Source organism: Balearica regulorum, chromosome Z (assembly GCF_011004875.1).
Source record: "Balearica regulorum gibbericeps isolate bBalReg1 chromosome Z, bBalReg1.pri, whole genome shotgun sequence".
Classification (NCBI taxonomy): Eukaryota; Metazoa; Chordata; class Aves; order Gruiformes; family Gruidae; genus Balearica; species Balearica regulorum.
The window spans coordinates 7,812,997-7,826,344 of NC_046220.1; the positions used below are offsets into that span (position 1 = coordinate 7,812,997).

At 43.4% G+C, this 13,348-nt stretch overlaps 1 protein-coding gene across 6 annotated transcripts in view; it reads left to right on the forward strand.

Moving 5' to 3' along the window:
- SSBP2 (single stranded DNA binding protein 2) overlaps positions 1–13,348 on the forward strand; it is a 201,512-nt gene that overhangs the window by 120,435 nt on the left and 67,729 nt on the right. For 4 of the 6 annotated variants that reach the window (XM_075740801.1, XM_075740802.1, XM_075740804.1 and 1 more), the window contains exon 5: positions 12,868–12,957. The exons of the other annotated variants lie outside the window; for them this stretch is intronic. In XM_075740801.1, the coding sequence (XP_075596916.1) occupies positions 12,868–12,957 (90 nt within the window). The remainder of the gene's footprint in view (positions 1–12,867; positions 12,958–13,348) is intronic. 6 annotated transcript variants of the gene reach the window in all.

A 13,348-nucleotide genomic window follows, 5' to 3' on the forward strand; every position in this document is an offset into this window, starting at 1 on the left:
TCTTGTTTGTTTGCAGGAAGCTGGAGAAGGCATGCAATACTGTGAATTAGAAGGTATTCTTTAAGATAATAACTAGTAAGTTGGTAATAAGTAGTTAGCTTTTTGGTGCATTATACATACCCATGCCTTTTCGGGAAAGCAAGCAGAATGTTGTGCTTAACTTAACAAAAATGCTGGAAAAAGGAGGGTATGAGAAAGTGACAAAAATAGACAGTTGGCTTTTGGATTATTTTTCTCTTAGTATTGCGCTTTTGGTGCATCAGGGACTGGTCACAGCTAAACACAATGGCCCCAATGTCATCTGTTCCTGTGTTTATTTACAGTTTTCTTAATTGGCATCGCTGGATGTGATGAATTAAGCAATACTGATTTGGAAAGACATTTGACTTTCATACGAACTTACTTGTACATTCATCTCAGAGCTATCAACTGACTAGCAGAGTCTTATTTATGCTTAGCATCAGTGTGAGTTTTCAACATGGGTTTCAGGGAGATATCTACCAAAACCTAAACATTTTCTGCTTTTCCTGCCAACAGTATGCTGCTGTCATCAGTGTTTCAAACTTAGTACCATTGGCAGTTGTAGTTTCCCTGGATTGTCTTTCACATCCATCCTTACACATTCACCATTCAGTTTGTGTAAATTACCTGTGCATTAATATCATATGAACATACACAAAACTGACCTGAGATGCTGAACGTTTCTGCTCTTGTTTAGATTCAACTGATTGTTTTAATACCCTCGATGACAGAGTATTTCTGTCTGGTTACTGCATATTTTAGTTACATATATGAATATATGAAAACACTATATTAACCATAGAATCATAGACTCATAGAATGATTAGGATTGGAAGGGACCTCAAAGATCATCTAGTTCCAACCGCCCTGCTGCAGGCAGGGACACCCTCCACTAGACCACGTTGCCCAAAGCCTCTTCCAACCTGGTCTTAAACACTTCCAGGGATGGGGCCTCCACAGCCTCTCTGGGCAACCTGTGCCAGGGCCTCACCACTCTAACAGTAAAGAATTTCGTTCTAACATCTAATGTAAATCGACCCTCCTTCAGCTTAAGGCCATTCCCCCTTGTCCTGTCACTACACCCCCTGATAAACAGTCCCTCACCAGCTTTCCTGTAGGCCCCTTCAGGTACTGGTAAGCTGCAATTAGATCTCCCTGGAGCTGCCTTTTCTCCAGGCTGAACAACCCCAACTCTCTCAGCCTGTCCTCATAGCAGAGGTGCTCCAGCCCTCTGATCAGCTTCGTGGCCTCCTCTGGACTCTCTCCAACATCTCCATGTCTCTCCTGTCCTGGGGACCCCAGAGCTGGAGGCAGTACTGCAGGTGGGGTCTCACCAGAGCGGAGTAGAGGGGCAGGATCCCCTCCCTCGACCTGCTGGTCACACTGCTTTTGATGCAGCCCAGGACACGGTTGGCTTCCTGGGCTGCAAGCGCACACTGCCAGCTCATGTTGAGCTTCTCGTCCACCAACACCCCTCGGGGCTGCTTTCAATCCATTCCCTGCCCAGCTTATAGTCGTGCTTGGGATTGCCCCAACCCACGTGCAGGACCTTGCCCTTGGCCTTGTTGAACTTCATGCGGTTCGCACGGGCCCACCTCTCCAGCCTGTCCGGGTCCCTCTGGATGGCATCCCTTCCCTCCAGCGTGTCAACCACACCACGCAGCTTGGTGTTGTCGGCAAACTTGCTGAGGGTGCACTTGATCCCACTGTCCATGTCACCGACAAAGATGTTGAACAGTGCCGGTCCCAGTACCAGCCCCTGAGGAACACCACTCATCACCATTCTCCACTTGGGACATTGAGCTGTTGACCACAACTCTTTGAGTGCGACCATCCAGCCAATTCCTTATCCACTGAGTGGTCCATCCATCGAATCCATGTCTCTCCAATTTAGAGACAAGGATGTCATGTGGGACAGTGTCAAATGCCTTGCACAAGTCCAGGTAGATGATCTCAGTTGCCCTTCCCTTGTCCACCAACACTGTAACCCCATCATAGGAGGCCACCAAGTTTGTCAGGCACGATTTGCCCTTAGTGAAACTGTGTTGGCTGTCACTAATCACTTCATTATTTTCCACATGCCTGAGTATGGTCTCCAGGAGGGTCTGCTCCATAATCTTGCCAGGCACGGAGGTGACACTGACTGGCCTGTAGTTCCCTGTGTCTTCCTTTTTACCCTTCCCTCAAGACCCGCAGATGCAACTCATCAGGTCCCATGGACTTGGGCACCTTCAGGTTCTTTAGATATTCTCAACCCGGATCTTCTCCTACGGTGGACGGTTCTGCATTCTCCCAGTCCCTGCCTTCTGCAACCTGGGCAGTGTGGCTCAAGGATTTTCCAGTGAAGACTGAGGCAAAGAAGTCGTTGAGTACCTCAGCCTTCTCCATATCCTGGGTAACCAGGTCACCCGTTTCATTCTGGAGGGGACCCACATTTTCCCTCATCCTCCTCTTATCACTAACATACCTATAGAAGCTTTTCTTGTTGTCCTTGACATCCCTGGCCAGACTAATTTCTGTCAGGGCTTTGGCTTTCCTAACCTGCTCCCTGGCTGCTTGAACAGTTTCTCTGTATTCCTCCCAGGCTGGCTGCCCTTGCTTTCACCCTCTGTAGGCTTCCTTTTTTTGTTTGACTTTGCCCAGGAACTCCTTGTTCATCCATGCAGGCCTCTTGGTGTTTTTGCTTGACTTCCCTTTTGTTGGGATGCATTGCTCCTGAGCTTGGAGGAGGTGACCCTTGAATATTAGCGATCTGTCTTGGGCCCCTCTTCCTTCCAGGGCTTTGTCCCATGGTATTCTACCAAGCAGATCCCTGATACTTACACTATCATTTTAAAAAAACATCTAAATTCATGTAGGTTAGAAAGCTCAGTGATTTTAAAATAATAATTTGTTTATTTATTACAGGATCAAAATAGTCCTTAACACCACATTCAGTGCCAGTTGTATCTGTATTTCAGTACTTGAGTGAATATATCTTTGTCATGTTAAATTTTAGATAAAATGTAAAATGATACTGCTTGTATAATACAGCTAGTTCTCAGAATTGCTCTGTAGTAGATTTCTTATGAAAATATCGCTCTTGATGAAAAACTTGTATTTGAGAAATTCATTTAAATGTTACTATTTCTGAAGATCTTGCCAAAATTCTCATGACTTAACTTCTCTCTGAATCAGGAGTCAGAAAGAGGAAAGAAAGCTAAAGTATATGTCTGGCATTGTTTACAATGGTTCAGACTACATTTAGCAGTTTTTTCTGATTATCATTCAAAATTAGATATGAGATTTTGGAATAATCAAAACCAAATCTTTCAGTTGTATAATTAAAGTAATTAGAGTCTCAGCATAAAGGAGTGTGAGAAGTAGGAGTTCCTGCACCATAGAGTAGTTTCAGCAAGTGCTGACTAGGCTCTAGACTTCTGAGATCTGGCATAAACACAAAGTTTGTTGGGTATTTTTGGTTGGTTTGATTTTTCTTGACCTTCAACCCAGAAAAATAGTGCATACAACATGCGGTTGCAATAATTTGCAGCCAGTTCTGCAATTGGATGTTTCTGCTTAGACTTTTCAGCTTCTAGGACTCTTGAAGGCAGGCTGGAACTTCATTCTTCCAGAATGCTCTCAGACATATTTCTGCTAAAAATTTTTACCAATATGAAAGCTTTTAAATAATCAGACTAATGCTGCTAATTCACTTTCATGTGTTCACCCTGAGCTGCCTTTACTGCTACATTCACGGTGCATCACACTCACCATGCATCAAGCCATGCAGCAAAAATCTGTGAACCTTCTAAGTGGGCATTGCAGTGCCCCACCAGAGAGCACTTTGTTTTACCCTAACATTAGGGGGTAAGAGCTGTCTTTCAGAGGCTCTGTCAGCCTGGAGATTACCCATGGAAGCATCAACAGGCTGTTGCTTCCAGCACTATGTGGAAGAGTGACAACTCAGGATGACAGAGTTCTCAGGCACACCTCACTCGTGTGCTATGTGATGGGACGTATTGTGGAGGGTGGGAAAGCACAGTTGCATCTACTGTGCAAGCAGTGAGAAGAAACATCTTTAAAAGGGAAAATCAACTTTTTAACTTTTTCTGACTCTCCCTATAGAAATAACTTATTTTCAAGAGAGCGACTCAAGCTAGCACACTTGACAGCAAGCATCTGTGCCTTACTAGGTCTAGCTCCACCCCTTCTTCCAAGCTAGTTACTGATGCAGCTCCTTTCCTCATCCTGACACTATTGAACACTGGTGCTGGTAGTTTCAGTGTTATCTAGAGGCACTTCCTTGTCTTTGCCTGGAGTGCAGCAGAGGCTTCTACTTGCGTGGTCTTCACAGCACACTGGTAATGTGCCCATGCTTTGCCTGTAAAAGGGTATAAGAAATCTGCCAGACATGAGTTACCCTAGGTTTGCTTTATTTACAGCAGTGCTAGATGCATGGGGGACAGCTCCACCAAATGTGCGTGCAGGTGATTACCAACACACAGGTTATATAGAATCAAAATATACATATTCATCATTTTTCTCAGAAAAGGCAGTCCTATGATAATCATTGCTTGGAATTCATTTACATAGTCTTCTCCCCACATGCTCAGTGATTTGAGTTGGTGGTCCTCAAGGGGTTTCTGGTGGTCGTCAGTGGTCGCACACCCATGTTCGCTGGGTCACCCTCTTCTTGCAAGCATGTGCAGTATCCTCGCTGTGGATATACCTGTCCATAACAACTTACTTCATAAGATTAATATTCTGGCCTATTGTCCGGTTGGGTAGGGACTGTACAGGGAACATAGCAGCATTGTACATTGCCATGGTCAGTTAGCTTCATTACCTATTGCCTTGGTTACAAACTAATTATTCCAAGCTAATCATTCTATAATTTCTGTCTCACAGCCTCTATCCCACGATTACATTTTCCCCTTTTTGGAAATTTTCCTTCCAGGCCTTGAGTAGTTTTCTGGTTAGCGTAAGTTTTCTTATAGCTAACCTTATTGCCACAGAAAACAGAATACAAGAACGCTGCCTCCAAATAAGCCAGCGGCAGGATGAATTAGCTTGATGCCTGATGCAGCTGAAGAAGTGGGTACCCACCACCTCTAGTAATTCAGCAGAAACTAGGACTGTCCAGCTAACTCTGCAGATTTAGGGCTGATGTAGAGGAAGTTTATGGAGAAGTCTTGGATAGTGAGGAAATTGAGTGGCCCAGAGTGGCCATAGATGTGTCTTGTATGTGAGGTTCAACTTCTCTCATCCATTGTCAAGTAGATTTCATCACTCATCATCAAGTAGACTTCTAAAAAGTTGGAAATCTTTTTGTGGAAAAAGATTTGTGGAAAGTCACGTGATAAACTTCTTATTTCGGATAAGAATAAAGATGTCTTACTCTAAGCAAAATATTTGAAATTAAATGCCTAAATTAGTGAATGAATCTGATGAGGATTTTTATAGATAAAGTGAAGTCCCTTATTTGTAAAATTCTTTGATTGCAATTGGAATTCTTCTTTGGGCTTCTGTCATAAACCACTTCTTGAGATATCCTCAAAAAATGATGTATGTGTTGAAGACTTTTCTCTGGATTTTTATATTTAAGGTACTGTACTAATGGAATAACTAACCGATTTCATTTTTATTTTTAATTTATCTTGTGATTTCTTTATTGTAAAAACCAGCCCAAACCATGACTAGTTTATCACCTATTTTTCCATTGTTGAGGGTAGCTTGGGTAGAGCCAAGAATGGCCACAATGTTTCAGTCAATTAACACCATTTTAATTAATAATAGTAGATACCATAATTTCAGTATTTTAGCTACAAAAGCAAATACAGTTTTCCATTTTTGAGGAAGTGAGATACTATACAAAAAGATTAGACCATTTAAATTTTCCTATTTCATCTTTTCATGAAAAGCAGGGAAAGCCAATTGTAAACATTTGAAATGCCAAACTAATGACAGTATAAATTATGAACAATTTGTAATGCATGCAGAAAGAAGCCATGGGTTGCTGTGGAACTGTGAGAAAAGAACTGAATAATTCATTAGGATAGAATAAACAAAAATGTTTCAATGCACCTGTTGCAGGTTTGTTTATTGATCTACCTAGTACAAGTTCTTAAAATGTTCATTGGATAGTGGAAGCTAGAAAATGTAGTTTACTAGAACACTGAAAATGCTTTATTTTTGGTTTTGGGACTTCATTGCCCATCAGGGAAGAAAATCCCAAATAAACATGAAAAGAGAAAAAAAAACTCCAGTACATTACATAATGAAAGATGGAAATTGCAGTTTCTGTAATACCTAAGATTGGTCTATTGTGGAATGCCTATAACCACACTATTATTACAATTATTAAGTGGTACTGACCTACTATTATGGCAACTCAAACTCTGCAGCATTCTATCTTTCTTCCAACTCAGAAATACAGAGGAGAGATGGTTTTGCACGAGTGTCTGTAAACTGTGCGGTGTAATCAAGTCTTAAATAATTAGGCAAATTAAAATCAACATTGACTATGTCCTTGAAACATCATGGCCTACGATCAAAAAATAGCCAACATTAGTAAATTAATTTAATTTTTAATAACTAGCTGTAGTGGGTTGACCCTGGCTGGGGGCCAGCTGCCCACCAGAGCCACTCTATCACTGCCCTCCTTCTTTAGACAGGGGAGAAAAGGTACAACGAAAAAAAAACTTGTGGGTCGAGATAAGGACAGGGAGAGATCATTCTCTAATTATCATCACGAGCAAAACAGACTGAACTTAGAGAGGGAATTCATCTTATTTATTACTAGGCAAAACAGAGTAGAGGAATGAGAAATAAAACCAAATCTTAAAACACCTCCCCCCACCCCTCCCATCTTCCCAGGCTCAACTTCACTCCTGGCTTCAACCTCCGCCCCCCCCCAGTGGCACAGGGGGACAGGGAATGGGGGTTACGGTCAGTTCATCACGCGGTGTTTCTGCCGCTTCTTCATCCTCAGGGGGAGGACTCCTCACACTCTTCCCCTGCTCCAGCGTGGGGTCCCTCTCACGGGAGACAGTCCTTCATGACCTTCTCCAACGTGAGTCTCCTCCACAGGCTGCAGACCTTCAGGAGCAAACTGCTCCAGCGTGGGTCCCCCACGGGGTCACAAGTCCTGTCAGCAAACCTGCTCTGGCATGGGCTCCTCTCTCCACGGGGCCACAGGGCCTGCCAGGAGCTTGCTCCAGCGCAGGCTTCCCACGGGGCCACAGCCTCCTTCAGGTGTCTCCACCTGCTCCAGCGTGGGGTCCTCCACGGGCTGCAGGTGGAATCTCTACACCCCCTCATCCTCCCTCCATGGGCTGCAGGGGGACAGCCTGCTTCACCATGGTCTTCACCACGGGCTGCAGGGGAATCTCTGCTCCAGCACCTGGAGCACCTCCTCCCCCTCCTTCTTCACTGACCTTGGTGTCTGCAGATGTTCTTACATCTTCTCACTCCTCTCTCTGGCTGCACAAGCGCTCTCTGTTTTTCCTCTTTCTTAAATATGTTATCACCGAGGCGCTGATTGGCTTAGCCTTGGCCAGCAGCGGGTCCATCTTGGAGCCGGCTGGCATTGGCTCTGTCAGACACAGGGGAAGCTTCTAGCAGCTTCTCACAGAAGCCACCCCTGTAGCCCACCCCGCTACCAAAACTTTGGCACGCAAAACCAACACACTAGCCTGAAGCAAAGGGCTGGTTCTCTTCTAGTTGAGACCTTTTTCTCCAGAAACCACAAGAACCAAGATTGGGTAAATCAGTCTGGAACACTTGTTGTGTAATTACCTCCACGAGACCTTGCTTTTTTTCCTCCTTCATCGTCACAAATGATTCCTTTGATATCCATCCGTTAGCACTGCTCAGATCTTTTGGCCACCCTCAGGACGTGTCTCCAGTATGGGACTTCAGTCCTCAAGCCGAAGGCATTCTGAGGAGGTCATAGAAGTTCTCTAGTCTCCAGTTGGATCCATCAGGCTCATTTCTACATGTCTTCCTCATCAACAAAGTTGTACAAACCCCACTCTTTCTAAAAAGTTCCTACTTTGGAGCCATATCCCCCTCACAGGTATTGGCAGCACCTCTGAAAGTAGTATGTTTCATTATGTCTGTAGGTGTGTGATGTAGACTTGTGGTCATTCATTGCTGATTCTGTAGACAAAGAATTACCCTGTGCCCATTTAACAGGCCTGGAGAGTTGTGTGCTGGTCCCTCAGGTTCATGGAGGAACAAAGCTGCGTTCCTCTGGTGTCAGTGCTAGGTCAGATTCAAAAATAGGGGAAAAAGATTTAGAAGAACAACCAGCCAAACAAAAAACCCCCAAACAACCCAAAATACTATGAAACAATTATGAAAATGTTATCTTTAGGTATATTTCTTACAAAGCCTTGTTACAAGGTTTAATGACTAACATAAATCTCAACAGATACAATTTTAATCCTTTTCTCCCCCTGTTTTGGAATAATTATTATTTCCCCCTCTCTCTTTTTTTTTTTTTTTTTTGAACTGTTAAGTGTATTTTACTGTTTTTCTTTTTTAAAGTGATTATTAAAATGTGGCAAACAGCATGAACTTGTCTGCGGCAGATGCCTATATCCCTTTAGGAGCAGTGCAGCCTGTAAAGTTGTTCCCTCCTTCTTTTACAAGCATCATTTCCTAACCTGGGGGGTCTGGCAGAGGCCTCATTTGAGAGAACATCTAAGACCCGTTGAGTGCATTAAGACACTCTGACATGCATTAATGGCTGGCATAGTTTAGTTTCAATAATGTGAGTAGGAGTGGGAAAACCTAGGATGGGATGCTTCTGAAAACTGTTTGGCAGAGGAGGTGCTGCTTAACTCTTTCTTTGAGATCTCACAAGTTAACAGGACTTTGCCTACCTGACTTCATACTGTTGAGATGTGTTTGCCCAGTGATTTATTACAGTCTGTTGAAATGCTTTATTCTGTAGCATTACTCCACTGGACATCTTACACTGCTTCGCACATGGTCAGTAAGGATGGACACAGCTGAGGTAGCACAGGGAGAATCAGGAATAAGTATGCAAGGAGGGATGATATTGTAATAAGGTTAAAAATTATTAATGCCTCTTTAATGGGCTACTCCCTCTTAGTCAGAGACTGCAGTGCAGGCTATTTTGGACATTTTAAGATGGTCAGGCATTTAACATAATTGATTTTCTCCATCAGCAATGCCACTGTTGTCATTCTTCATCTAGAAAACCTGTACATACAGAAGTAAGATCCAACATACTTCACTCAAACTGTGTCTGCACCTATTCATGATTTTACTTGATTTTACATCGTTACCCAATGCTCAGTTTAAACAGGTCATTTTTTTGCCTGAAAAACTGAAAAATTTTTCTTCTGTTTCCCTTTGGAAGTTTAGATAATCTGAAAGTAGTTAGTGGACATTCACAGAGGCCATGCAAAAGAAAGGAATGGTAACAAAATTATTTTGTTCTTCAGGAGTTATTTCTGTGCTTTCACACCACTTGCTTAATTCCCCGTCTGTCTTGGACGCCAAGAGACAGGGACAGACCTGAGAGAAGTACCTGAGACCTTAGAATCATAGAATGGTTTGGGTTGGAAGGGACCTCAAAGCCCATCTAGTTCCATCCCCCGCTGCCATGGGCAGGGACACCCTCCACTAGCCCAGGTTGCCCAAAGCCCCATCCAACCTGGCCGTGAACACTGCCAGGGAGCCAGGGGCAGCCACAGCTTCTCTGGGCAATCTGTGCCAGTGTCTCACCATCCTCATAGGGAAGAATTTCTTCTTTATATCTAATCTAAATCAACTCTTCTTCAGCTTAAACCCATTCCCCGTTGTCCTATCACTCCATGCCCTTGTAAACAGTCCCTCTCCAGCTTTCCTGTAGGCCTCTTCAGGTATGGGAAGGCTGCTGTAAGGTCTCCCTGGAGCCTTCTCTTCTCCAGGTTGAACAACCCCAACTCTCTCAGCCTGTCCTCATAGCAGAGGTGCTCCAGCCCTCTGATCAGCTTCGTGGCCTCCTCTGGACTCGCCCCAACAACTCCATGTCTTTCTTGTGCCAGGGCCCCCAGAGCTGGAGGTAGTACTGCAGGTGGGGTCTCACCAGAGTGGAGTAGAGGGGCAGGATCCCCTCCCTCGACCTGCTGGTCACACTGCTTTTGATGCAGCCCAGGACACGGTTGGCTTTCTGGGCTGCAAGCGTACACTGCCAGCTCATGTTGAGCTTCTCGTCCACCAACACCCCCAAGTCCTTCTCCCTGGGGCTGCTCTCAATCCATTCCCTGCCCAGGCTATAGTTGTGCTTGGGATTGCACGGACACACGTGCAGGACCTTACACTTGGCCTTGTTGAACTTCATGCGGTTCGCACGGGCCCACCTCTCCAGCCTGTCCAGGTCTCTCTGGATGGCATCCCTTCCCTCCAGCGTGTCAACCGCACCATACAGCTTGGTGTTGTCGGCAAACTTGCTGAGGGTGCACTTGATCCCACTACCCATGTCACCAGAAAAGATGTTAAACACCTCCAGTCACAATACCGACCCCTGAGGAACACCACTTATCTCTGATCTCCACTTGGGCATCAAGCCGTTGACCACAACTCTTTGAGTGTGACCATCCAGCCAATTCCTTGTCTACTGAGTGGTGAATCCATGAAATCCATGTCTCTCCAATTTAGGGACATCCCTGTTCCAAGCCCCCAGTAAGCTGCACAGTTCTCTAGAGAGCGTGTCAGGTCAGCAGATGGTGCATTTCTACCTCTCAGAATGGAGTTGCCTACTACTGTTGCCGGTTGCTTTTTCTTAGTTGCACTGGTTGTTACACGGCGACCAGACCAGGCTGCCTTACTCAGCTCCAGTCTCTCTCCTGATGTGCCAGGTCTTTCCTCTTCAGCCTGCAGAGTTGTGAAGTGATTCTGCAAGGGCACCTCAGGCTTTGGAGGAAGTCTCTTCATCCTGCTGGTCCTTGCTGTTGCAAGCTTCCATTCTTCTGCATTATTGTCCCCCCTCCCTTCTGTGTGTGTCAATGGGGGAGTTTTTGGCTGTTTGGCCATAGGCTGTGGGCCCACTGCAATTTGTGCTTGGATCCAGCTATGTAACTCCTGCTCAGCTTTCCTCATGCTACTCAGCCTTCTCACCACCTCCTGCAGCTCAGCCACCTGCTGCAGGAGGTCCCTCACCTGGGCACACCTTCTGCAGGCAGTTCTGCCTTCCTGGGAGTCGCATGATTTTGCATGTATCTAAGCAACATCATACTCCAGTCTCATGAACTTCAGGCAGTGCTCCAAGAATGGCAGTGGCTAGCAGGGAACCGTCTTTCTTCGCCACAGCTTTATAGGCTGCTTTCGTTGGTTTGTGGTAGCCTCTCACGAGAAGGTATTCAAAACTGTTTCCTACGTCTGACTGGCTTTTTCTGTCAATAGCAATTATATAGTATTTTAACACTGATCCTGTAGACCAGATCTTTGCAGAAATAAGACCCTTTATTACAGGTTTTTCCAGTGAATTTAATTCTTGCACTCAGCTCTGAAGCCAGCACTTTCTGCAGTCTTTTGTATTTTAATGATATGTTCTAGACTTTTGATTGGAAAGAACATACAGCTTACATGCTAAATATACTACTGCTAGCTGTTCAGAAATTTTATTCTAACGCACAACTTAAGCACATTAATCAGTGGTAATTGACTCTAATATTTCCTTTCTGCTTGGTTTAAATAGGTCATCCCGTCTTTGTGCCAGTTTTCAAATCTTTCCAGCATTATTCTTTAATTTCCTAGGTAGTGTGCCAAACACCTGGAAATACAATTTCCAGGTCTGCATCTTTTGGTATCAAGTGTGAGCATATAATAGAGTGATAAGTTAATAAACATAAACCTTAATTAATATTCTGTAGGACAAATATTGGCAGGTGATTAGCAAGCTGCAAGTGGTTCTCAGCGCATTGTGTGTGCCTGAGTACTTTCACAAAAGGTAGTGAGCCTTCACAGGTGATTCAGCCTTATGACCTAACAGAAACATATTGCAGGAAGGAAAACTGCTAGAAATTAAAAGTAATTGAGGTTCCAATACAAAACAACAATAACAGTTTGCCTTCCCTTTTTGTGACGATCTCCTGCTTGTAAATTGCCAGAAGCAATATTCTTTACTTGCTTATTCCAGCTGAAGGATTTGCAAAGGTAACTAATTTCATCCTCTGATTCACTTCTTAGAAATCCCTTTTTTCTTTTCCCTTCCAAAAACATAACCTGAATTCTTCTAATTTGTCATGGTGGTTATTTCTGGGGTTGGTAAAATCATAAGCATTACCAGCAGAGTCGTGAGCATTCCTTCTTGTACTGTTTATAGCAGGATCCCATTTTGAAGCTTGATGTAGTTCTGAAAGAATATTACAGTCTGCTGAAATTATCTTTAAAGTGCTTGGAAATTGCTGATAAAATGCATAAATTACTTTCTTTAAACTATATGTATATCCTTGTGCATGTGTGAGGATGTTTATACACATAATACAAGAAAAAGCTTGCAAGTTACATTCACATTTGTATATATATCAAGACATTCAGATGCACTATTTTAAAAATCTAGTCAAGATTTATCTAATTGATGCATATTTGTATATCCATGAAATCTCTAGCATGCTTGCCCTCAACATACATTTGTTATTCTAACAAATCATTATACTTGTATAAACAAAGATTAAACACTATACAATTTCAATTTACCTTCAGATGAAACAGTGACATTATGACATATCCAGAGAATTACTTCCTGCATTTTGGTCAGGTTTTGGGGGTTTTTTTGGTTTGGGGTTTTTTTTTTTCATTTGCCTACCATGCAATGACAAAGGTTTATTCTCCCTTTGTTCTTTTCAGAGTGCTGCAGCAGCTCCCAGTCCAGTGCTAGGAAACATTCCCCCAGGAGATGGCATGCCAGTAGGTCCTGTACCACCGGGTTTTTTTCAGGTATTCAGAAAAATTATGATTACAGGAATTTTAGGATAGAAAATCCTCCGTAAAATTGTTTATAAGTCTGTAGAAAAGGTCCTGTTCTAAACTATGTGTCACTATATGGTGCAATACTTGAAAGTTTATTTTTTAACAAAAGTGAGTAGGTGGAAAGGAAGGGATCTTTCTGACTGTCACATATTTAATTCATGAAATAGTACACCACAACTCATTTCAAAATTTCAAGGATAAGAAATGGTGCTGGTTTATGAGTGGAAACTGAAAATGCTTGAATATAATTTCAAAATAATTTCTTACGATAATATACATACATTGCATTGAAACTTTAAAGCGAGAATGTTGTTGTTTGTGTTTAGCTCAGTGGTAAAGACACAGGCCAGATTTTTAA